Source organism: Chrysemys picta, chromosome 5, assembly GCF_011386835.1.
Source record: "Chrysemys picta bellii isolate R12L10 chromosome 5, ASM1138683v2, whole genome shotgun sequence".
In the NCBI taxonomy this organism is placed as follows: Eukaryota; Metazoa; Chordata; order Testudines; family Emydidae; genus Chrysemys; species Chrysemys picta.
In genome coordinates, this window is record NC_088795.1 from 129,238,301 (window position 1) to 129,264,609 (window position 26,309).

The window sequence follows — 26,309 nt, forward strand, 5'->3', positions numbered from 1 at the left end:
ATGTATGTTCAACAGTGAGGGTAAATAGTCATTAACAGTTTTTCCAGAGATGTGGAGTCTGTATCCCATGAAATCTTTAAAACAAGACTGGTGTCTTTCTAAAAGAAATGCTCTGTTTTAACCAGAAGTTGTGGGCTTGATGCAAGAATTACTGACTGAAACAGATCAGACTAGATGAGCAGTGGGTCCCTTCAGGTCTTAATCTATGAAAAATTGTACATCTGTAATGTGTAACATAGGATTCCATGTGTGATAGGAACAGTCAAATGGACTATTAACTACACAAGTTCTAAATGTAGTTTCTTTTACTCCACCAATTTAAGAGATAAAATAATATGTTAATGTCATCTCTGGGGCCATGTTAGTTTTATTTATTTATTTATTTTTCAGTCTCTGAGAAACCTTTGCTATTAATAAATCTTTAGCAGATACACAGGTATTAATAAACAAAATATGAAATTTCTTTATGCGGTGTCTCTTTGCTATTGCTTTAGAGTTCAGTTGTAAAGCTTTGCCTACCTCCATTTACCAGGCTCACTTCAGTGTCTTTGTACATTGCAGAACCCAGCCTTGCAACATTTGACCATCTCCTTGATATATTTTATAAATCCGGTACGTACAATATAAACTTGCTCAGCGTCTTAGTTACGAACTGTTCTGAGTGCCTAAAAGTGGCTTGGATGAAAGCAGCAGTCTGATGATTTGAAAATACTGTCATGCCATGCAGCTATCTTGCAAGGATCATGTGCATTGCCTCTCTGATTGCTACGTTGCCCAAATAGCTCATTAGAAAAAGCTAAGGGGGCTACTATCCTGTGTTAAGGAGGAGAGGCTTCTTCTCTCTGGCGAACTTTCTGTGGGGACAGAAGAGATACTCTATCCACATGGAGATCAGCAAATAGACTGGGTTATGATCATGCATTAGTCGGAAAAATCCTACACTCTTGCAAGCCCTAAACACAGCTCTACACTGGACATGGGATAGGCCATGCAGAGGGACTCTGCATCCCCTGCTACTTGGGAACAGTGCTGTATATGGTACTCTGTGTAGCATGGGTGGGAGAAAGGCAGAGGTCTGACCTGTGGAATCCACCACCACGTGGTCCACTAGCCAAAATCCCTGAGGATGGGGAAGGAAAGATTGCAGTGGTCACTACTACAGTTCACAGGCTGTAATAATGTTTGTGGGACAGCTGCACTGGTATCTGTGGTTGAGTGGGTTGGATTTTGTCTGCTCATCCCATCAACCGGTGTGGCAAATCCCCTGCCCTTAAGTTCTGTTTGCTTGGCCTTTGGGTAGGGGTCTTGAATTGGTCTTTTAGGAAATGTCTACATTTCTGAAGCCATCCTGTTTTGTTATGTAAATCCAATGTCAGTTGGGCAACTTTTAATTTAAACAAAACTGCAGCTGATTTGGTGCAGCAAAACCATGGTGAGAGGGAGAAAAAAGAACTGTTACTTGAGTTGCCTTCAGAATCCCAGCACCTGGTTCCATTTCCATGGTGCTTTTGCTAGACATACCCTGTCAATGAACTGTGTAACACAACGGAGGTCTGAAAGTTGTATATATGTTTGTCATGCTGTCATATCTGCCCCAGGCTCAATGGAACTCCTCTGTGAACTGATGAATGAAATTGAAGGAAAGACTTTTGTTGCTCAGGATCCAGACGATGGTAAGTAATTTGGTATATCTAACAACTTGCTCTCTCTTCTGATGTAATAAACACGGGCGAGCTGTCCAATGAACTGTAAATAAGTCCATCAGGCATAGATAAATTAAGGGTATCCTGAGCTAGTAGCTTACTAATTTGTCCACCTCTGACTAAATATAGTACAGTATTTGTTGATGGGGTGGAGCACAAAACACCAGCTGTCTTGAAGGTGCTCCACAGTATTGACACAGCATTTCCTTTCTTGTGGGATAGTATCGAGAGGAGCAAGCGGTGGGGCAGCACCACACACTTCTGGAGAAGAATGTCTGGTAGCATTTCCAGAAAGTCACTGGATTCCTTGATATTAGATGGGTTTTGATTGCAGAACTGTGTGACTAGTATAAAATTGTATAAAATGAAGCCTAGTGGAAATCAGTACTTCAGACAACTCTAGTTTGTGATAGGTGAGGAGGGGCAAAGATTCAGAATGTCCCAGGTGTCTTGTTGCTATTGCTGTACTGGGCAGATTTGATCAGTGAATGGAAATGTCAGATGGGCTGAACAAATTAGTTCTACAATTAGATTTTGACGCATGTGCTGTAGAAAAGAAACTAGTACTTTACTATATTTGCCTCAACAAGTGTGTTTCTGACAAATGTGGATTGCTAGATGTTTAGTAGTCCACTAGGCTACTCTGCTAGAAACTTTCTTCACCCTGGAAAACTAATCTGCAGATGATCTGTCTGCCACATTTTCTCCTCTTAGTCTTAGGGCTGATCTACCCTAGAAAATTATATCCGCTCAGCTATGTCACTGTGGGGTGTGAAAAATCCTCACACCTGAGCAGCGTAGCGAAGCTGACCGAAGTCCCCATGTAGACTGTGCTAGGTCGATGGAAGAATTCTCAGGGAGGTGGATTACCTGCACCAGTGGGAGAACCCCTGCCATCAGCATAGGCAGTGTCTACACTGAAGCATTACATCAACGCAGCTGCAGTGTGTTAAGTGCAGACAAGCCCTTAATGTTTTACATTAAAGTGTTGGCCCTTCTACACTAGTTTTTCACTCCACTCCCCACACTGCTTCTGCTGTCTTTCAGCACAGCTCCTTATGTTGGTTGCAGGGGACTCACAGAGTGACCCAGAAAGATGCTTTTCCTGCGGGGATTGTGACCTTCCATTCATGGTGTCCCAGGAACTAAGGACCCAGAGTCTCATCCCAAACTGACTGCTGTGTGGCAGTCTAATGCACTGTGGCTAGATCATAAGGATGGTCTTACTTCACATTTAGAGCTACTCAGTACACTCATTCATCTCGGACATGGTATAGACTGAGTGAAATGCTAGTAATGATCACTGAAGGAAAAAAACATGTAGCTGAACAAAAACTAGCACTTTTCTGACTCTTCCGTACTGCTCTTAATGTTCCTTTGGAATCACAAAAGAAATATTACTTGAATAAGGCAATGATGATTGGCGCAGGGGTACAGACCTCAGCTGAAGCATGGGAGCTGAATGTAAATGTTTCTCTGTCCTGCATGTAGTGGGGCATCTGAGAATATTTACATGAGACTTGTGCCTAGTCTGAGCTGTTTTAATTAAACTCTTAAAAAACCAACAACAAATCATTCTTACACTTCTCCGGTGCATATATTTCTCAGCTTATTTTTGGAGACTTCCAGCCATTCCTCTAAACTTAGCACTTCCACTAAAATGGAGTCTTGCCCCTTTGGAATGCATTGCAGGTATATATATTCACTCTTGCCCTCGTAAACCACACAGCAATTTAAAATGTTCTCTGCAAGATCTTGACTTTGTATCCCAAAGGATTTGTATGTTATAATGCAGATAGCTGATGGATATTCTAAACATTTTAATAGCAGGATGGTACTTCTCTATCCTAAAAAGGCATCTTAACTCTTCAATGCCTTGCCACAGTGATCCTAATACAACTCCCAAAGGCAATTCAGTTAGATTCTTTCATCCATATTGCTGTCCACATACAGCCATGATTTCAGTCACTACCTGAATTTAGAGCACAAACTGCACAATCTTACATTAAACTTGTTTTTAAAAACTGCCCGGAAGACTTCTCCAGCCCATGCACAGATGGTCTGCACAGCTGTTGCTCTTCTCCATACTCCCTGACTGAATGGTTTTCCCCTCTCCAGTGGCTTCCCCATTTATCAGAGGTGGAAGGGGAGTGGTTTCCTTGCTACTTTAGGAGTCTGTTAGTGATGAAGAGTGGATAAGGATGTAGGCAAAGGGGGAGGAGGCAACTGTTGTACATGCTCTAGTGCAGGGGGTTCTCAGGACAAATTTTTTGGTGGCCTCAGAGTGCGGCCACCAACTCTTGCTTGTGGCCGCTATCTCACTTTTTCCTAAAATACTTTGGTTATCCTAAAGCTAACCAATAAATATGAACATATACACATCCAAAGCATTGTGATGTATTTATTGCTAGCCAGTAAGTCTGTTGTGAAAAGTGATATTAACAAACATACAAGTATCACTTTTCACAGCAGACTTAATCAGCCCTGGCAAGCCTGGGGACAAATTAAACCATGGATGGAGGGTTGGGGGAGGTAGTGGGGGCCAGGGGAGATGGGGCTGAGGGAGGCAGTGGGGGGCTGGAGCCTGAAGCCCCGCGGCCAGAAGACGAGGTCCAGGGACAGCCTGAAGCCATGTGGCCGGAGCCTGGGGCCTGCCACTGCGCAGCCAGAGCCCAGCCACCCCAGGGTTGAAGCCCAAAGCCTGAGCCCCACCACCCATGAGAAAGTGGGGAACTTGCTGGCTGCCTTCTCCTACAGCGTTGTGCACCAGCTGACTCCAGAGAGGGACAGGGCCCAACCCCTGCGGCTGGCCCCAGCATCCAGGAGGGAGGGGGAGGGGGTTCTACTTTGCCCTCCCCCACATAGCCCAGGAGGCTGTGGCCGCAAGAAAAGCCCCTGGTGGCTGCTGCGGCCACGGTGGCCGCATTTGAGAAATGCTGCTCTAGTGTGTACCCCAGGAAAGGGGAAGAAAGGAGTCTGGGCAAGTGACTGCCTTTACATATGTGTTCCTGGAGGCTCTAGAGATGGGAAGCAGGTGGCTCTTCTTACTGGCCTGACTCTGAAAATACTGTCCTGAAGCAAACAGGTGAATGTAGCTTTCACAAAGCTGCCCTACTCCTGAATATGGAGTCCTCTGCAGAGATCTTTCTACCAAAAGCTAGCTAGCTGAACAGATCTCTAGCCTGAGTCTAAAAGTGTAATACAGGAGTCCCAGCTACTTAACTACAAAGGCGTCTGTATAACAGGAAAAGCTTCTTCCATCTCGTGTGAAACCCTGTTAGAGAGGTGGTTAGTATTTCTCAAAACTAGACATTAATGGACTGGATTTTTTTTCCTTTCAGCCAAGTTCTTTGTCAATGCGATACGAATAGTAAGTATTCATTGCTCGTAGTTAACACTTTGAACGAGTTCCTCTATTTCATTGCCTTCCTGTAGGCTTATAAATCTAGTTTAGAATTGCCTCTGGGTATTCCAGACCTACTGCACAGACTAGCTTCAACTATTTGCATTCCTTGCTCATTCAGTTCCACCAGCCTTGGCTGCCTCCAGTAGTCTTTCATTTCCCCACTGTTTCATTTGTACCTCCCAGTCTGAAATTCTCTTCCTCCCCTGTCAGTCACTGAATCAGTAACCCATCTGCCATGCTCTAGGCAACTGCCAGCATGCAATACAGATAAAGGGATACGGGTTTTGATTTGTTTGGTGTGTGTTTTTTTTTTTTTTCCCTCGCCCCCCCAGTATTTCTCTGTCCCTCCATGTTTTCTGATCACTTCGACACTGTCCAAAAATCCGCACACAACCACTTGTTTAACTTGCCCTTAAGTGAAGCCAGCCAAAGTGATTTGTTTTAGGTCAAGGAAACAGTTAATTGATCACTACACTGAATTGCTTCTTCACATCTTATCTTTAAACTTTCCTTTCACTATCAGCTAATTGACTCTGTAAATAGCGCTGAAGTCATGCATAGAAGGATGGGATGTAAGTGTTGTATTTTAGCAACTTAAATGTGCATTTGTTTATTGCAGTGCTTCAATCATAAGGATGTTGAGCTTGCATATAGATTACATAAGGTACTGGAGACAGGAGACAACTGGAAACTTATAGGAGAGGCACAGAAACAGTCTGTCTATTGGTAAGTTTGGTGCAGCTACGTTTAATACCATTAATGCATTAAGAACACTGTCCTCATTTTACTTAAACATAAACCAATATTTAATAAATTAGGATTTGAAAATTGAACTATTCTTTATGCAGAAGGAGACTTTCTTGAGCATCAGCTAGAATATAGATAACTTTTTAAGTCTATCCTTTTGAGTAGGAGTGGAGATAGCTTACTTGAGGCTTTCATCTAACAGTAACATGAAAGCTTTTTAAAATATACAGGAAGCTGATTAAGATCCATAACTGCTAGCAGACTAAATGTGGAGAATAAATAATTTTGAAAGGACATCAGATTCAGTGTTTTGAAATCACTTCCCCTAAACAGCTCCACTTACATTATAGGAAAATTAGTTCTGTCTTTTCACCCAGCACATTTTCATGGCCAGAATAGAGGAAGCATAAAAACTCTTGGTGAGACAAGGGCTCACCCAATCTTACGTCTGGCCTATCCACTGTCTCAGTTTACCTTTGGTCTCTGATCAAACCAGTACATGTGGTGTTCTTGACAGTACCACTCCCCTTCTGGGTGTAGTTTTTTACCATAAAACAACATGCATCAAACCTTCTAGCCTAGCCATGTTCTCTGGGATCCATTAGTCCTTTCAGTTTATAATCGGATTTAGCGTCCATATAGCCCTCCCTCTAGGCTCAGAAGGCTTTCCAGTCCTTTACTAGGGCTTTGTTCAGTCTCCTGCAGCCCTCTCGTCTGTGGCTCCTGCTCCCTGCATGTCTCCAACCCAGGCTTTGGACTCTGGAGAGTGTTTCTACTCTACTGTCCCTCCATCCTCACAGGCTAAGTGAAAGTTCAGGCTTATATACTGTGGCTGATTGTGTGACTGCCACCTGCTCCTCTAACCCCCACAAAGGACTGCAGTTCTCCATGTCCTTCAGGGAACCACGTGTCCCAGCATGCCTTCTCTTTAAGGGGACTTAGCCTTGGAATAGAGTTGGCTGGTCCCAGGTCCCCTGCTTCTATCCCTAAAGGGATAAAGATTTCATCCTGTTACACTTAGTGTTGTGCAGGCCTAACGATAGCATCTAAAACATGCATATCCATAGGTTCTCAGGCATCATGCTAATTGAGCATAATAGGAAATACCTGGACAGATGCTGAGGTGACCTGAAGAAAAGCCCATTGGAAGGATAGGGTTAAAGAAGCACCAAGAAAGGAATTCAGTGTTGGAATCGGTATCCACGAAGACACTGTTAGTGTAATAGGATTGATAGGGTCTTTATTAGTCTATAGTTTAAGTCAAAGGAGATGACTGGATTTAGATGATAAGTAGTCTCATTCATTGCATCAGGCCAGGGACCTGATTAGATGAGATGCTTCTCTTTGTGGCTCTAGGACAGTCTGTTTAGTAAAGCAAAAGTGAAGCAGTTTCTTGGCTAATCACCAGCTCACAGAAATATCCTGTTACTAGTCTTAGAAAATGTTTCTTATCTATAGGGCGAAAATGTTTTCTCTGTGTTCATCTGTTCTGGATATTGTACCGATGAGACTGTTCTAACAAGTTTAAAAGAGCAGGGTTTTGGCTAATTTAACAAAGTGGAACACCTCCGCATTGATCTTCCTGTCAATGAATTGGGAACACTTGGGGGTGGGGGTTGTTACACCATGGTAGGAGGAGTAGGATGATTGTGTTACACTGCTCTTTGACCTACATTCTTATCTGGCTGTTGGCACAAGTTCATTTTCCATCCATTTCTATGTGAACATTAATCTGCAGTTACATGGAAGAGATACCTAGACTGGGATATTGGAACTAGTATATTGCAAGGCAAGATGGATCTTGTTTGCATCCTAATTCTAACCAGTCCTACCATTTACATCAACCCTAAAAGCTCTTGCCCACTGTGACACTTTCTCTGGATGCCCAGGACTGGGAGTCACCTTGCTACTCCCCTGCCTTGTAAGAGTCTTTTTTGTGCCAGCTCCAGCATACCACCAGCCTTTCACCCATTCAAGCACTCCCCTCAGGACTCTAACTTTGCTTTGCTCCCCAATGCCTGAGCCCCCTTGCAGAGCATTCCCCTCTAGTGTCCGGCCCATGTCACTGGACAGTCACAGAAATTATCCAGTTTGCTGCACCCAAGGGAATAGTATAAACACTCCAGCTTATTTGATTCAGCTGAGTGTCCGCTCCAGTATAACAACACAGCACTGTAATCTGTTTATAGTGAAAACAAATATAAATTGATTAATAAAAATTAAGTTTTGAAAGACCGTGATCAAGGGTACTAAGAACAACAGGTTACAAATAAAGCAAAAGTTGTAACATTCTTTCTAGAGACTGACACTTAACAGGCTGCAGTCCTTGTGTAAAGACCTGAAGAAGAACTCTGGGAGCTTGAAAGCTTGTCTCTTTCGCCAACAGAAGTTGGTACAATAAAAGATTCTCACCTACCTTTTCCCTTTTCTCTTGTCCTGGAACCAGCACAACTACAAAAACCCTGCAAACAATCCTTGTCTAAAGTAGTCTCATCTCACCTAAGCCTTTTCTGCAGTATTTCAGCCTAGGTTGGTTAGATCCTGTTTTCATGAATGCAGCCACGCTGCCTGGTTACCCCTTCGAGTGCAGGAGGGGTTCTGGTGCCCCCAAATCCATTGTTTTTGTTCACAGAGTCAGATGACTCCCCGAGGTGCTCTCCCGTGTTGAGTTCACCTCTCCTTTTCTCTCCTCAACAATCTGTTATTCCTGTTGACTTTTCATGCAAATGGGGCTTGCTTTGGCTTAATTTCCATCAGAGACAGGGTGGATTCCACGTCCCTTTGACAAAACCAGCTTGTCAGCCCTGCTTAAAACACAGATTCTAAACATATTTTCACTATGTACATACAGCTTCTTAAATATCACCCGTACATACATCGCACAATGATTAGGAGGATCAGTATGACATAAGCTTCCATTAGACAACTCACGACCCTTTCTGGGTAAATACTATGAGAGCAGTGTGTTAGGTGTAGTGAGTTTGTCAGGCCTGATAGGAGTTGCTGTTACAGAACAGTGAACGCTTTGCTAGATGGCATTGAGGGTTCTTAAGGTCACAAAAACATTGCTTCTTCAAAGCCGATTGTGTTTAATGTCCAATTTAGTGCTAGTCATGTAAATGTTACTTCATTCAGATCTGATCATTGCTATTTACAGGTCCTGCTTCTATCCATTTCAGCCAATCTAATTACTGCTGAGTTCTGATAGCCTGCATTTTTTTCTCTTTTCTGCAGTACAAAGTTCTTTACTCTGGTGTGTATGATGGAACAACTCGATGTCATATGGAAGTGGTATAAAGAACTGGTCCCTTCGGTAAGATGGTATTTCCATGTATCTGGGCAGCATTAGTGCTTACGATGTAAATCTGGGAGAGCAAGGCAATCATACCAGGCTAAACTGCTGTCTCTGTTCATCAGCTCTTCTACCCAACCGTTCAAGTAATGTTGGATTTCCTTCAAGCATTGGACACAGCCAACCATTTGGAAATGGTCCCTCAGATTTGGAAAGGTTAGTGGTAGCTTGGTTTCTTGGTTGCTTATAGTAACCTAAGGCTTGACCATACAGCTCACCTGATAAAGGGGTAAGGCAGTGTACTAGTCATTGGAGAGCCACTTAAATGCCTCCATGGTGAGAGCCACAAACTATTGCAGTACAATGTCATGATGCTGTGATGTTTGTCCTGCTTGGATCTTCAGAACACAGGCTCACAGCCATGATAGCCTCGCAGTGCAACATCAGGACATCTTAGGATGGTGGTTAAAGGGAGGGTGGACAACAGAGGTTGTACAACTAGTGGAACTATTCATTGAAGGGGAAAATACATGGCTCTCCCTTTAAATCAGCAATGATGATTGGCGCAGGGGTACGGACCTCAGCTGCATTATGGGAGCTGAATGTAAATGTTTTTGTCCTGCATGTGGTGGGAAAAGTGAGAACATTTACATGAGAACGGTGCCTACATCTGAGCTGCTCCTTAAATGTACTATTAAAAATTGTCCTGCTTGCTCCTTGGGAGGGAATGTTGCGTGTCCGATGCAGTAATGGCTCCATTGCTAACCACTCTCTTTCTTCAATCAGAGATCAAACAGCTTGGGCTTAACAAAAAACCTGAACTGTTGGAGGAGGTGTTGGCTCTGATGGCCAGGGAGATACACCCTCAGGAGGTGAGGCTCATGAAGTGATCAGTGAGGGTGAAAGTGTCACCCTGACTTTACTGTCCAGGGGTGGTGGTGGTGTTGGGGGGCGGGGTAAACACTAAGTGCAAAGTATTAGAGTAACTAGAACCATCATGTAGAGAGAATCCTAGATTTCCATTCACTGCATAGAGATCACAAATAACACAAACCTATATATTTAGATTAATCTAAAGTTCCTATTAAGGGTTCTAGGTGCCTTTATTAATTTGAGGTTTCACTATATGGCAAATAAGCTCAGCATCCTCCCAAAACCCGCTTCAGCTTTCAACATGCGCCTCCATCCTCAAAAAAGGTGGGCTTTGCAGCATGCCCTGACAATCAGTACATTAGACCTGTTGGGGACCAGGGTGGGAGAGGGGAGTGAATTCCAATACCTGGGTGGGCCCCTCATGAGAACGCCCTGCGAGCAGCTCATTCTCTTCTAAATGGAGAGGGGTTCAGGCTCCATATCTGACCATGCACAAAGACTAGATCTCTCTCCTAGAATGAAATTGGCCCCTATCTGGGTTTGTCATCTCTGAATTTGTAGAGATGAGCAGCCAAATTCCATCCTCTTGGTATAACTCCATTGACTTCAGTGGAGTTAAACCAGGAATGAACTTGACTCAAGATGACTCAAAAATCGTAAGATCGAGGAAACTACAGATTATATACATCTGACTTACTGAGAGAAGCTGTTTTTCGCTGGGTGGGGGACAGATGACATTTAGCTCCATAACTCTCACTGATGTTCAAGGAGAGTGAGATGCATAACTGTTTAATGTGAAGAAGCTTTTCTGCAGCTTTCCGAACGTCACCTGGTAGTATTCCCCTTTCTTGCCTTAGTATACAGTGACTTACAGTTGCTGTGGTATTTAAAAATCGTCCAGTCGAGAGCTTTCTGGTGGAGCTGTCTTCCTATAAAAGAGGTATGTTTTCTGATTTTGAAAGTGTGGTAAACAATTCACTGGTAAACAAGATGCCCCACAAGTTACAGATGTTTGGGTGCTAATAGCGTAATCTCTTCACAGACTCAAATGTCATTTGCCAACTGTGCTGCAGATATCAAATCTATTTTTGAAACTCAAGAGAAGAACCAGGTCCCCTTAGCGTGGACAGCGAGTGCTCTGGGTAACACTGCTATACTGTTCTCAAGGGTGGGGAGTATCCAAGAAGCCTGGTAAGTGTGTGGCTACTATGAATTCTTGTCCTGCTTGTCTTGTCCTGTCCTGCATCCTTGATATCTCCAATTCAGATTTTAATCACAGACTGGCATAGTATCCTACTCATAGCCTACTCGCTTGCATGCTTGCATGCAAAATGCTTTATGCTGCCAGATATCTTGTAAATGCACCAAAAAAACCTAGGGTCTGTGAGCACTTTATTTAAAAAAAAAAAAATATCCAGTCCCCAATTTTGAGGTCTGATCCAACTCCCAAGTCAAATCTCCCATTGATTCACTTGGATCAGTACATTTGGGAACAGACCAGGAGGTGGGTGCCTTTATATAAAGTTGTACATTTACATCTGTTTAAATTTTTTTAAGGCGAAAGGGTTTTTTAAGTGCACTCTCAGCATATATGCCTGCAGTGACATTTTTCTTACTATATTGAAGACTAAGGTAGACATAAATGAATCATTTTAGTCTGCAGATAAAATCAGTGAATATTTCAAAATGTGTATACCAAAGACACTTCTTCCTTAATGAGACTGACATTATAACCTCAGCTGTTGTTTTTTTCTTCGTCTTCAAATAGGAACATGCTGGAGCTTTTCAAAAAAAACCAGAGAGTCCCCAGGTGAGTTCATTTAGTGGTCCGATGTCAGGTGGCAGATCTCTCACACTACTTTGGTTGGGGTCTTGCATTGTGTTTCTAGGTGACATTAGCAGTCTGTGGTTTTTCACATCTTCACTTCCTAAGAGAACTCCTAAATTGGATACTTTTCATTTGGGTGTTGGCCTCCCTGGTGAGCGGGGAGGGGTTTCTTCATGCACCCAGTATAAGAGCTCTCGGCATAGGTTTTTGTGCCCCAGGACATGGTCAAGGGGCAGAGGTTGGTTTGAGTGAGATCCTTGAGACTTTAAAATTCTGATGCTGTGACTTTTTTCCCCCACTTGTGTCAGACTCTTGAGATATGGGGTAATAAAATAATTGAATGGGCTCAACAACTCAAAGTGTGTTGCTGAACAAGCCCAACAGGTCAGTGTGGGGCCAGATTAACTCTCCACTAGAGACCAAGAGCAGCTCCTCTGAGACTCTCCCAACCAACATCACCCTGAAGTGTCCCTAGCCTCTGTTTGCCAGAAGGTGGGAATGGGCAACAGGGAATGGATCACTTGATAAACTGTTCTGTTCATTCCTCTGAAGCACCTGGCATTGGCCACTGTCGGGAAAACAGAATACTGGGCTAGGTGACTCATTGGTCTGACCCAGAATGGCCATTCTTACGTTAAGATTGATGGTCTTACATTTTAGCATACTTAGCGTTTGACCCTCTAGTTGAAAGCAATAGGTGCTCCTGCTGGAGTTCTTCAGATCACACCGAATCACACTAGCTCCTGAACTGATCGCTTTACAGTTGGTCAATGTTTGGTAGATCATTCAAAATGAAACTGACCGGGGGGGGAGGGGTTTAGTTACCTTTTGAGAACTCTAGAAAGAAGCTTAATTTAAAAGTAGGAATTTTAACTCCTAAGAGAAATTAACACATTTAAAGCAGTGTGATCTTTACCTCAGAAAAGTATTGGGGTGTGTGCTTATACTTACAGTGGGAGTCTGTGTGTTGGCCCTGGTGTCCTGGCCAAGCATCAGTTCTGGTAATTACAGCCAGCCTGCCTAGATATGCTTGCAGTGGGAATTAGGTATTGTATTGGAAGGAGCTGTTGTGTGTTTAATATGCACACACCTGCATATGTACATCTCAAAGCACTTGCACTAGTGAAATCCCCCAAGCTGATGTGCGAAGTCCGAGCCCCAGCAGGAATCTGTGCTGAGGGGAAGGAGGGGAATTCTGAAGTTTTCAGCATGGCTGTTAGTCCTCAGTGGCCACCAGCTCTGAATGTGATGGGAGGGAAGGTGCTTCTTGAGAACTGCCAGTAGAACAGGAAAAGGTTCCTTTGGTTTAAGTGGCCCAGCTGCACCCCCTTGTCCTACTCATCTCTCTGGTAGCTGCTGCAGATGCTTCTCCCCAGCTCATCTTCCCTATCAGCAACATGTCCTCCCTCCAGCAGGAGAGGAGGGAGTCTGGCCAGCCACCTGGAGGCTCTGCCAGACTGGTACCTTTACAGAAGTAGCAGAGCTGTAGCCAGCTGTTTTGTGCCTCCATGCTGAGCTTGTTGGGGAAGGCAGAGAAGGCAAATTTTCCCCCCTACCCCTTCTTTCCTCTTACAGGCAGCTCCCTACAAGATACTAGGGCTCTGTCTGTCAGTTTAGAGGGCTCCACTCTGAGCAGTGCCTCTGGTATCGTTCAAGCAGGATGCTCCAACTCCTCTAATGGGAGAGGGAATGGCTGTGAGAGCAATCTCTAAACAGGGCTCAAAAATAACGCCACTTAACCCTAAGCTCCTGTACCTCTGTCTCCACCACTGAGAGGTTGAGCCCAGCCTGGGGCAGGGGGGGGAGGTTCCGCACATCGTTGCATGTATAGTAATGTGTGTTCCTCAGTTAGGGAGGGCATTTTCAGAAGTGTTGGCCTAACTGCTTGCGTTAAAGGCAAAGCTAAAACTCCCACTGATTTCAGGGAGAGCAATTAGGCCTGACTGAACACTTCTGAAAATCTCCTAAGCATTGAAACAAGTGAAGTTAATTACGGAGGGCTTGTGTGTGCTGTGGACACCCCACCCTGGAGCTCAGCGTATTCCTTCCCAACCTAGGCATTCTGGCTCTGCCGAGCATTCACTCTTTGCTTCTCACTTGTAGCGACCAGGTGATGAATGAGGTCTTGACCTGCACTAAACAAAGCAACGCTCCAGATCAGGCGGTTAAGCTAGTGAAGTTGGCTGCTGCCTTTGGTCTACCTACAACTGCAAAGCTTGCAAGGAGGGTGAAAGAGGAGTTTGAACTGTCTGAAGAGCAGAAGTAAGATGGATTGTTTTATGTATTTGTTGTTCCATATCCACTGTCAGCAGTAACTAGGAAAATCTGTGTCCCTCTCTGCGAATGACTTACAGGAGAGTTGGCTTTCAGAATGCCACACACAGCTTTGCTGTAACCTTCGCTCCAGTCCTCCTCACTTGCAGAAAACCTCAATGTTAATCCCAGGCTCTACTCCTAACACTGCTAACTTAGCACCTTTCTTCACTAAGGTGATTAGATTTCAAGTTTTAGTGAGTCTCCGGCCTGTGTGTAGTTATAATAAAACTTCATTTAAAAACAACAAAAATGCTTTTTCCCTGTTGCTGAGAGACGGATCCTCAAAACCAGGGGAAACTGAACAGATATAATGAAGTGGCATTTGATGGCACTTTGGGCACCTATAGCTGCAGATATACTCCTTTGTGAGACTTTGTCTACATCTTTAGTTGCCTAAATGACTTTATAAAAATCTGGCTCTTTTGTGTCTAGTTAGAGTAACCCCCCTCCAAAAAAGGGGAGGGGGCTTACAGGACTAGTGATTTTTGAGTGCCCAGTGTAAGACTATCTTTAAAAGGAACTAATTTATCAGGTAGTGCTGAGTACCCAACTTCTGAGCATCAAAACCCTGAATGGTGTCTAGTTGGGCACCCAAAACACATCTGAGAATACATGCTGTGTTCTCTCAGCTCAGTGAATCAGAGATGTTACCAGTAGATAATGCTTTCAGTGGGTTTTGTCGACTTAGTTTCTTAAAAGCGAGACATTTAAAAGGCAACATTCTCTCTAAGACTTGTCTGAAAAAACTACTGGAGCAGCTAAAAATCAGTGTAACCCTTAAGACTCTGAAGGAGAGGAAACCATTACTCTGAAAGTTGCATTGCAGAACTGAAATTATTCTTGAAACCCAATCTGGCCTGGCTCCCATTCCAGCCTGCCTCTCCTGCTACAAAATGAGCCTTAGGAGTGGGTGGTCTCCTTCAGTTCCCTCTGGAAGGGAGCATGGATATGTGGAGGCGTAATGTGGTGGTAGCATACTGTGCACTGAACTGTCCTTTCTGTAACGATGTCACAAGTGGGTTTCAACTATCTTAAATTGAACCTTTTCTCCCCAGGAAGGCTGTGGAAGATGCTGATCCCCAAAGCAGCGATAGCGACAGCGACTAGGAGCTGTTTCTCTAGCTTTCCCTGTGAAACAAAGAATGGGAGCAGTTTCTCACTACTATGATCTGTGTGGGCTGCTTTGGAAAGTTGCACTCATGATTTCACCCTTCTCCTTCCATTGGACGGGACAGACCAAAGGACACTAGGAATAAGAGGCTTGTATTGTTCTGCTTGCAGCAATACCTCTTCCCACCACTATCCTCAAACCAGCTAAGAGATGATGGAAGCTCTTTGCCGTTAAATGCTCCCCTAGTGGCTTGTCCAGGGGTTAGAGAAGAGACATACGGCTATGGACTAGACCACATCTACATCAGCCTTACCTGTTTTCTGTTGACTTAGTTTGTGATTTTAAACAGCCTAAATTACTGTTTCACATGAAACATTCTTATCAGCCCTGTGCAATCAGTCTATTAAGTGTTATAAGTTACTCTGCAGTACAATGGAGCTGATCTATGAAGACTCCTCCAGGGACTTGCTTATGGTACCTCTCCCCTCTTGGGTTCAGGAATGGGCTTTGGGGCCCAGAGGCCAGAGCTGTGACAGCTGCTCTACTGTGAGCCTCTAAGGCTCCAGCTACCCTGCAACCTGGGGGTGTGATTCTCACCTTAAAATGTACATGGCTGCTGTACTCAAAGATGCTGCTTCTACCCTCCAGCAGAGGCCTACACTGACCTTATCTTCTAGCATGCATGGGCAGTGCTGCCTTGAAAAGCTTGATAGTTCCCTTTAACTGATACCACTAGGATGATGTTGTCCCTAACACACCCACAGCAAAGGCTAGAGTTTAACCTCCCAGGCTCCATTGTGGGAAGAGGGAGTTTGTCAGTCTTTTAATCAGCCTTCTCCGATGAATCTTTTCATTGAAGAGGATCACAATTGGGTAGTATGGAGAACCTCAAGGCACAAATTAATCAATTCTTTTCATTGTAACATCCTTTTGATCATTTCCATAGCTACCAGCATAGTAAAGGTTAAGCTCAGCAGTACTTCCTTCCTACACTAAAGCAGTTTCCATGTATCTACTACTGAACATGCAATAGCAGAAAAGAGAAAAGGGGTTGAGTGCAGGATTAAAAGTGAAGTGTAACAGTGACAGCTAAGAGGGAGCAGGGGAAGATGCACCTCTACAACAGCTTGAATAGCCTAAACACACTAATTACAATAAGGGGGATAAGAGGAAAACTGGACAGACATAGGAAGAGTTTCTGCCATGTCACACTTGATTAGATTAAGCAAAAGTAGGGCAGCTCTATTCTTTCTTCCTGTCCTCCACTGCCATATTTACAGCTAAACAAAAATAGTGCAAGGAACAAGTCAGTTGTTTCTAACTTTGTCTCAGCCAGTGGCCTTTACATCAGTCAACCATAAGGATAGCGCTAGAGTGTTGCAGTGGTAGCTTGGATTGCTGCTGTATTATTCAGCCACTGCTCTTTGGTTCATGTAAGTCAGTAACTTATATTCTTATAGGAGTACTGCTGGGCCTACAACAACCTTTCCAAATGTTTGAAGCTGACTGTAAATAGCAACTTTTGTTGGTGAGAATTGAAATGCTAATATTATGGGAATGTGAATTAATTATGATAAGGTTGTAGATATCTGTTCTAGGTAAATATCCTACTTCTAGGTGCTTTGATTTTTAAAGCATGAGGCAAAGTTAACCATACAGAAATGTATAATAAACCCTGCCAGAACTAAAGGGGAAAATTGATGTGTTTGAACTAGTTTATATAGAATAAGGGTAAATAAAGGCTTGAACAGGTCTACTTCACTATCTTCCAGGTTGGAACTGAAATACAGTACGTGGTCTAAAGCTGTTGTAATGTTTTGTAAATAAATATATGTAGTTTGTTTGGGACACCTTGCATGATACTGCTGAATGGGGTTGGTTCTAGGTAAGTTAAAGAGCTGATACATTCTACCCAGACTAACATTTCACTGAAGTGAAATATAGGGAGGAAAGTTTACCACTAATGAGCCCTGAACATACAGAACAGGGAGGCATTTAGGAAACCTAGCAGAATTTTCTTGCAAGTCTGAATGTCTCTTTTGTGTGTTTGATCCATACTTGATGATAGAGGCAAGGATGAGTTTTAATCCAATATTTTTCAAGATGTTTTCTGGTTAAACTAACTGGTAATACTATGCACACATCTGGAAGCTTCCTGTCCTAATTACAGACCATGCTGTTTAACAGACTACTAAATTAAAGTATTTCCTTACACAGTGAGAGGATGCTTGTTTTGAACTGCCTAAGCACAAAGATATTTTAGTTCTAGATTATATACATAACCTGGCACTAACTCAAGGATTTAAAATACAACTGCAAGAAATAGCATCAGCAGTTATACTATGTAGGGTAAAAGGCAAGGGCTAGTGATAGTATAAATTTAAATTCCTACACACTGAGAACAAGAATATATACTAACACACAGTTACCGAGAGATGTGGCAGCTGTTTGCCACCATCAGCTTCAGGCCACTAATACCAACTCCTGCATCACTGATCTGCTCTCGTACAGTTGGATGCTGCAATCTCCTATGTGCATATGAGAACTGATAGAAACTTTCTGCCTTTGCCCCTTGTTTGGATTTGGTAAGAGATTTGAATAGAAGAGACATGGGTTTTACATCTTGTTTTATTCAACGGCACCAACTGGCAAATCAATAATGGTGGGTTACAAACATTATTTTGGCTGGATCACAAGCCCAATCAGTACAACTTGGAAACAAAATGGCTATACAAGTTGCAGAGAAAGCATCCTGAAGGTTGCTGTCATGATAACAACTGAAACCAATACAAATACAACAGGTGGTGAGATTCAGCTCAGTGCAAGGAGACAGGACAGTACCCGTGGTTTGAGACATAACTCTTTCTACCCCTTTCAAGGTCCTGCTGTGCAAACCCTTTACAGATCATTTGATTTTTTTTCCCAGCACTTAAACGATTCTGCTGCATTAGACTGCTTCCAAAAGTATAATCCTAGATCCCTAGCCTAGATCAATCCACTTGAGTTGTTCCTAATCCCACTGCGCTGGCATATGCAGTCAGGATATCCACTACTTGTTTTGTTTCCAGGGTCATTCGAGCTTCAGTCAGCCAATCCTGTGCCACTCTCCTAGATTCCCCTTTCAGCTGGTTGACAAATTTAGCTGCCAGCTCTAGATCTCCATGTTCAATGCAATATGAAGCATAGGATAGCAATTTAAATGTGTCCAGATCTTCAGGGCTGAGCTCAGCAGGTGGTTTCAGTTGCAGAGGATGAAACAGGAGAAGCGACTGTAGGTAAGAGAGCAAGTACTGATACAAGCTGTTTCTGGTTTCATCGATCATAGCCACTCTTTTTGCCAGTTTTTGGACGGCATAGAAACGTGCTCTGAGTGCCTCTTCGCTATAGACTCCCCGGGTCAAAGATTCTTGGGGGAGAGCTGAGACTAAGGCTTCAGTAAATGCATTGTCAGAACAGCTGGCTTTGACGGCCTGAACTGCACACTCCAATGGTTCAGTGGGACTATCCCCAGATGCAGTCTTCATACTGTATTTTAAAGCCTCAACTGAAAGCCACAACTGATGTGCCTTTCTGGCTTCTTCTTCAGCAACTGCGTGGCCTGCAGAATAAACCCAGAAAGGAGGTTTTCGTAGACTGACATTGACACCCCCCCCCCATATAACTGCCACATCAAAGTAACTATAAAGTAACTGCACCCTCGTAGGCCAGTTTAACACATTAACAAGCACAAGCTAGTTCCCTTTCCCAAGAATCAGTTTACTTTCAAAGACAGCACAATCTACTTTTGGAGGTGTGGGACGGGCTGGCTTAACAGCAGTTCAGGATAATATTGGGTCTGACTGCTGAAGTGAGGTGTGCAAAACCTGCTATTATCCCGAGCTGTCTAGAGAAAGCCGGCCACTTCAAAAGCAGGAGAGCTACTTCTCCACAAGTACACTTTGGCAGAGGGTTATATTCTCTTTGAATTTGCTCACTAGGGCAGAAGTGCACGGCACATTAGGAAAAACAGGTCACTTAGTTATGTGGCCAGTATGTGCTTAGGCATCAATCTTGGGTCACTGTGATGGAATAAACCCCTCTGTTCATACCCTACACACTACTGTAAGAATCTTTGTACAGAGTATTCCTGACGAGTTTTCAAATGATACCTTACAGTTTGCATGTCAGTATTGGCCTGGTAAAATGTGTGGCAACATTGTATGTGAAGTTATAAGATTCCCCTGTATGATAGATACACGTTCCAAACACCACAGCCCTGACCAGACAGAAGTCAGGTCTGTCCTAAATAAAGGAAGGAATGTGTGCTTGCCTTACTTTGCATTTAAGTGATAAAAACGTCATCAAGCAGAGAGGGAAAACAAAGGAAGTTCAAACAGGTGAAAAATAAAACCCCAGCAGGGAATAGTCTTCCACATAGACTGACTCCTGGGTCTCAGCTGGAAAGGATTTTCAAGAGGAGAGACAAACTATAAAAAGAAGGGACAAACACCCCGTGGGAAACCCCCCAACCCCCACCGCATTCTCCGCACCTGAGAAGACAAAAGGAAAACAGCCATTGGAGTGGGGGGGGAGGGGTTCAGACCTGAAAGTTTGGTCAGTAATCTACTGGAGAGTGTGGTGTGAAAGTTTGCTTTGCAACCCAGATTGTTTCTTAAGTAGATACTAGTGTTTTACTTTTTTTTTCTTCTTCTTCTTCTTCTTCTTGTAACCATTTCTGACTTTTATGCCTCCTCACTTATACTCATTCAAAATCTCTTTGTAGTTAATAAACTACTTTTACTGTTTCATCTAATCCAGTGTTTAAGTTGAAGTGCCGGGGTAACTCCATTTAAAATAAGATGGCATATTATTGCCTTCAAGGAATAACAGACTTAATATAGTTGTACTGTCCAGGAAAGGGCTGGGCAGTAAAGGATAAACCTTTCTAGAGGAAGATCTGATCCGGGACTGGGTGAGGTGTTGGGGTCACCCTGCAGTAGAATCAAGCCTGGTGAAAGCCAGGGTGTAGCTGGCAGGCTACAGTAACACAAACACGGAGGGTATGGCCAGCATGCTGGAAGGCTGTTTGTGAGCAGCCCAGGCAGGAACTACTACAGCAAGGTATTGCAAGGCACCCAAGGGTGCAGGGTAGGGGTGACACAGTGCCCCACTAGTCTGGATTGTGCTCTGGTACATCACAGTCATCACAAAATGTTTCTGCCCCATTTTCCAGTACTCACTCTCCACTGCCTGCTCAATCCCTTTCAGCCGGGCATAGGCTGTGTTGATATCCAAAGTGAAGTTGTCAAGTTGTTCCTGAGTAAGGCGTTTGAATTGCATTTCCTGTTCACTGAGCTTCTCAGACAAGCTCTGAAACAAGAAACTTAACATAAATCTAGTACCATTGTAAACAAATACATGAACAAATACTTCATGGACAGAGATCAAAATTATACCTTTTAGAACACAATACCACAGATCAGTTTATTGTATGCCTTCCAAAGACAACGCACATTATAGTAAATACAACATTGCCCTGGCAATCAGGCACCCTAACTTGAGAGTAGAGCCAAATACTATTGCACTTGCTGTTTAGTATCAGCAAATCCTCTCTTCCATCAAAAAGATTAAAAGGAATAGAATCTGAAGTGATCAAAGAGTTTGTGTATTCCATCCCCTTTCAGTATAATTGGCTTCATTCTATGGCCTGCATTAAAGTGTACTGAAGGATGCATTTGTAAGACTGCTGTCCAGTGGGACCCTTGCGTGATGTGCATCTCCCAAGGCGATCACAAACTAGATACCATGCCATGTAGTCCCTGGCCATTTCATTATAGATCTCCCCTCCCTCACCTGCTGAAACTCCAGTTTGAGTTCCTGTTCTTGGATCTTCAGAACATCTCTTAGGTGATCCGTGTGAGCAGCTGCCTGCCTGCGGAGCTGGGTCCTCATTTCACTCTCCATTACTTCTCGGACTTCTTCTATCTGTACATAAACAGGAACTAGCTATACGTCTTCATCTCCCAACTGCTTGATGATAGCAAGGGTGATGTGATTGAAAATTAACCCAACAATTTTCTTGAGGTCATATTCCTGACATCACTGAACTTCTTATAAAGACTCTATGTAACTTTACATTTTTAAAATTAACAACGTTTTAGAGACACCTTCGAAGTTCTCTTGCTCTGTTGGTTTGTCTTTCTAATGGCTAAAAGCCCATAATGCTAGTAACCAGTGACTACACTTGCTAGATAGTTAACTGTTCATGCTTTTAAGTTTAGACATGCATGAAAAATAAATTGCTCAGATAAAAGTATACTTCAAAAAAAATTTCTAAAATTTCCCCAATCAGGTCTCAAATTAAAATGCTTCTACTTTTTTCCCCCTCCTCTATCTGTAATATTTTATTTCAAACTATACACACTGTGTCAGCTTATCTGCTTATAAACTTGACACTAACACTTATTTCTGGAGTGGCTATATGTTTTCCCAATCCCTGAATGTTTTTTGCACTAATGAGTCACATGAGAAGTCAACGGGCTTCTAGTTCTTTCTTGTACTGAGCTTCCTGTCAGTGAACTGTTCACTCAAGCTAGCCCTGGTCCCTTTTCTTCAAATGCCACAACAACCTGGATCTAAACAGCTCAATTAAAACAAACAGGGGAGGGGGGGAGGAGGAGGAGGAGGAGGAGTTCTTAACTATGAAGATCTCAATCCGAATGCAGCTTTGGACAACCACAACCTGGGTGAAATCTTGGCCCTACTGAAGTTAATGGGAGTTTTGCAGTTGCTTTTCAGAAGTGCACATGTGCAAGATTTCATGTCTTGTTTGGAAGCACTCTCTACATTTTGCTGACCATATATGAATACAAATACCCATATTTGTGTGTAATAGCTGTGGCTGACTATACATGGAACGTTTTCAAAAGTACTTAAGTGACTCACGGGCTTTTGAAAGTTTTCCCCTACAAGCCTAATTTGCGCACACATTTGAGAATCAAGCTTCAATGTCCAGAGCTATATTACAGTTTTCTAACCAGCTGCCACACTATTAGTTTGCAGCTTGGAAGATGTCAGACTTCACTGGTGAATTCCACTGCAGGCAGAGAACATACTGGAAAACAGCAGCATGGGAGGGAGGACCAATTACCCTGTGCTTACTGTACCTTTTTGTCCTGGCCAATCTGGATCTCGCTTTTGTGGTGCTCTAGTGCTTTGGCCACTGCTGTCTCAAGTGCTCTCTTATCTTCCAGTTTTTGCTTTTCCAGGGCTGCCTCAATGTGCTGCTGCTCTCTCACTCTCTGATCTGCCAGTTCACTGTTTAGCTGGTCAATACGACGATGAGCATGGGCAATGAGAGAATTTAAATCATCTGTAGACAGCTGACCAGCTAGAGAGAACAAGTTTTATTAGAAATAGATGACTGGAGAAACAGTCAGACAGACACGCCACCTGCGCCAACCAGCACACGCACACACGAAACAAGATCATCCTCAGGTCACAAACTGGAAATATTTAATACTCAACTAGCACTTTTTATCCAAGGACCTTAGCACTTTACTAACTCTCTCCCTCTTCCTGCCAGGACACCCATCCAAGCCCTTCTGGACAGCATCTCCAAACTAACCAAGTGAATTATTTTTTCCTAAATACAAGAAGGAGCTATCAAAATGCACCTCTCACAATTACCACCCTGCCAGCCCCTGGATTCTTCCCCACCCCACCCCGATGTATGTCAAATTTAGAACTGTAAGTTTCTCGTGGCTCAAGAACTGCCCTTGTATTGGTTTTTTAAGCACCATGCAGCTATCACTGTGCTAATAAGCCATACAGCAGCCCAAGGGATGTAGAGTAAAGCAGAGCCAGTGACTCTGGGTGAGACTGGATATGGATGACCGTGAGCTTGCTGAAGCTCAGTCCTGAGAAGACAGGCAGGGACAGTGAGTGAGAGGAGAGCAAGTCAAAGTATTGGCAGCTGTTATGCAAGTTCCTCTGATTGAGGTTTATATCCAGCATCTGTTACCAGAGTCCACAAGTTGGTTGATCAAACAGTGGCAGAGATCAAAACTATATCTGCATATGGTCAAAGGTTGCAGCCTTTTCTTTGGGATGTAGACCTGGCCACCATTGGCACTCAGGACCAGATTTCTGCAATGTGCGCCATGCAGGGCTCTCTCAAACCCATTCCCAAGCTGGAGCCAGTGCAGAAGGTGGCAACCTGCTTGATAAGTATCTTCCCATGAGCACATTATACTTGTGCTCCAGGATCTACATCTGCTATTGGCTTCTGGGTGGAGCTAAAGGTGTTGGTTCTTACCTATGAAGTCCTAAATGGCCTAGGAAATGAGATCTCAATCTGTTAAATGGAGGAAAGAGTGTGTGGGGGGATGTGTCCCCCAGCATGGAAAAGGCTGAACCACTGGCCTCAGGCTATCCTACACAAAGTCACTCAGACACAGGCTGCCCCAGTAAAGACTAGCAGGCATACTTGAGCTGCACCACCTCGCTGTCAGCAGGGAAGAGATAGGGGTTCCAGCAGAGCATTCTCTGCGATGACCCCTTTTCTTCTGGAATGCTCTCTCCTAGTTCTGGTCCCAAATAGCCCAAGCTTGTTAACCTACCAGGCATGTGCTGCTAAGCCCATCCATTCCAGTGGGCACTGGAGGAGGAATTGACACTGTTGGGCGTGAGATTTTATTTGGGGGAAATGTGCTGCGAAGGGGAGTTTTTAGTCCAGTTTAGGACTGCTGATCAATGATTAGTATGACGTGAGGACAGACGGCAGGAAGAAGCGCTGCTCCTGTGATGAAGCGTTGTTTGTAACTCCTTGTACCGTGATTAAGTTTGATGTCAAGGGAACGCAGCTCCCTGTACAACCTGCTTTGGTTCAGAGTTTTTAAAATCAAACTAAGCAAGTTGATAAAATTTACCATTTTCCTAAGGTGGAGAAACTACCATGCAAGGATTTAGGTCAAAATTTTACAAACATACACTCATTTTGCAGGCCCTACTTGACCTCAAGGGCCTGGTTTTCAGAGGTGCTGCATATCTACAAGTTGCAAAGGGTGCTGGTGGTGCTCAGAACCTCTACAAAATGAGGCTCAAGGTGGGCATAGGAAAATTGAGGAACCTAAAATTAGTGGGCACTGGAAAATTTAGGCCCAAATGGCTTACCCAAGATTACCCAGCAAGTCAATGGCAGGACACAACTTTCTGGTTCACAGTTCTGTGCTCCTAATCATCTGGGATCAGCATAAGGGTATCCCAGTGACATGACAATATTCATGTAAGGAATTTAACCATGTAGTTAATATTTTCAGTAACTGTTACCTGAGCAACAAAACTATTTCAAGTGTATGATTTACAAGCACAACAGACAAGAACCAGACTACACAGAGAAACTAAACGGGAAGTATCCCAAAGCAAACGTCAGCGCTAATATATTTTATAAATGCAGCAGCTAAGTTGATATTGTCTAGTTGTAAAGCAATGCACGACACAAACACAGAAAGACTTGAGAAATAACATTCATCAGAGCAGAAAAAGTTACAGTAACTCACCTAAATCAGTTATCTCTGCAACAGAAAGAGGAAGGTTTGGAAAAATTAATGAACAGTCAACACAGCAAATCAATTAGTTGGTAAAAGCATGCAGAAATGTACATGAAAACACACCACTCATAGCTTTGTATTTAGAGTGCCGTAGCATATTATAGGGAGTCTTTTAGTTAGACTGGCAGCTTTTTCTTTTTGTTAAAGCTCTTAAAAGTCTCTTTATATAATACCAACATAAAACCCACACCATCAAAGCCTCTACAATCACATTCCGAGCTTTAACAGTCACAGCAAAGGAGCAGTGCAGATTAAGCTAAAATATGTTTAAGAATAAGGACTACATATTTTAATTGGGACGCACAGCACACCATTACACTTTGAAGTTAGTCTTTCAGTTACTCCAAGCAGAGGTGTCCACAACTTACCTATTGCTAGACACACAAAAACTTCAGAATACAACTCTGAAGCATTTAATTATGAGCAGCAATGTGGTTCATTAAACTTGTCAAATTTATTTGCTCAAATGAAGCTCTCTCAAGATTGAAATTTAAGACAGACCAGCACAGGGAAGATTTTCCCCAGAAAACACAACGTGAATGTGGCCTCTTTGTGCCCTTGCCCTGCAATTAATAGCTTACAAATGGGACATCTATCTACACTTGCAGGGAGCCCAACTGAAGTGCACTGTCACTTGCAGGATCAGGGCCCGAGCATGGAAGCTAGGAAATAATTTCAAGAATTAACACGGAGTGCAGAACTAAACACCTGAAAAATGAACCTGCTACAATTCATAGCCGTGAGTTCCAATATGTTCATTTTTCTAGACACAGCCTTTTACATTTAAAAAGGCTGCTCACATTTGACAGAGAATTTGGCAAAAACAGTTCACCATCTGCAAAGACCTGAAATGCTATTTTTGGGCCCGAAGTGAAGTTTTTTTTTTTTTTAAATGGCTGTTACAAATTACTTAAAAATAAAAGCAGTAATCACAGAAAATATAAGGTGAACTACTGCTATTAATACACAACCTGTAATGTACACAAATGTTATGCCTACAAATACATAGACTGTAATTCAGAAGCCAACTCATTAAAAGCTATGACAATTATTTTTTGTATATTGGATATAAAAAAAAATCTTAGATTGTTTGGTAAACCATCATCAGAACAGCATAACTGAAGTTTCCTGAATAATGCTTGCTGGCTGGCTTCCCCCCCTTATTTTGTGCTAGGATACAAATCCTGACTGCATTAATTGCATGAGGTGCGCAGGTACAAGATTTATTATGACAACATTTCCTATAGCTCAAACTATACAAGTCCTTTAAGTAAGGTAAATTAAATTTAAAATTACTGTTTAAAGAATTTGTGACTCACTACTTAAATATGTTTCAAATGGTTCATAATATGGGCTAGCACAAGGGTCGGCAACCTTTCGGAAGTGGTGTGCCGAGTCTTCATTTAATCACTCTAATTTAAGGTTTCACGTGCCAGTAATACA

At 43.1% G+C, this 26,309-nt stretch overlaps 2 protein-coding genes and 2 non-coding genes across 12 annotated transcripts in view; 3 read left to right on the forward strand and 1 right to left on the reverse strand.

Annotated features, from left to right (window-relative positions):
* Positions 1-17,124, forward strand: part of PTCD3 (pentatricopeptide repeat domain 3) — a 35,577-nt gene extending 18,453 nt beyond the window's left edge. Inside the window, exons 14-24 of the mRNA XM_005292436.5 lie at positions 562-612; positions 1,599-1,673; positions 5,045-5,073; positions 5,729-5,835; positions 9,091-9,169; positions 9,274-9,364; positions 9,935-10,020; positions 11,064-11,212; positions 11,790-11,831; positions 13,953-14,111; positions 15,221-17,124. Of these exons, the coding sequence (XP_005292493.2) occupies positions 562-612; positions 1,599-1,673; positions 5,045-5,073; positions 5,729-5,835; positions 9,091-9,169; positions 9,274-9,364; positions 9,935-10,020; positions 11,064-11,212; positions 11,790-11,831; positions 13,953-14,111; positions 15,221-15,272 (920 nt within the window). The 3' untranslated portion in view covers positions 15,273-17,124. The remainder of the gene's footprint in view (positions 1-561; positions 613-1,598; positions 1,674-5,044; positions 5,074-5,728; positions 5,836-9,090; positions 9,170-9,273; positions 9,365-9,934; positions 10,021-11,063; positions 11,213-11,789; positions 11,832-13,952; positions 14,112-15,220) is intronic.
* LOC112059764 (small nucleolar RNA SNORD94) lies at positions 3,111-3,243 on the forward strand. Its single transcript, XR_002889037.1, has one exon. It is a non-coding gene; the product is annotated as a small nucleolar RNA SNORD94 (small nucleolar RNA).
* Positions 9,696-9,827, forward strand: LOC112059763 (small nucleolar RNA SNORD94). The gene has a single exon (XR_002889036.2). It is a non-coding gene; the product is annotated as a small nucleolar RNA SNORD94 (small nucleolar RNA).
* Positions 17,125-17,890: 766 nt separating the features above from the next.
* The window catches only part of IMMT (inner membrane mitochondrial protein), a 34,695-nt gene continuing 26,276 nt past the window's right edge, over positions 17,891-26,309 (reverse strand). For 6 of the 9 annotated variants that reach the window (XR_010601632.1, XR_010601633.1, XM_008169705.4 and 3 more), the window contains 4 exons: positions 22,422-22,645; positions 21,109-21,240; positions 20,496-20,625; positions 17,891-18,874 (listed from right to left, as the gene is read on the reverse strand). Coding sequence is in view for 7 of the 9 variants with exons in the window: in XM_008169705.4 (XP_008167927.2) it covers positions 18,267-18,874; positions 20,496-20,625; positions 21,109-21,240; positions 22,422-22,645 (1,094 nt within the window). In the remaining 2 variants the exon portion in view is untranslated. Of the gene's footprint in view, positions 18,875-20,495; positions 20,626-21,108; positions 21,241-22,421; positions 22,646-24,815; positions 24,831-26,309 lie in introns of all 9 variants that reach the window. The other 3 variants (XM_008169704.4, XM_005292434.5, XM_008169706.4) reach the window with 1 other exon arrangement.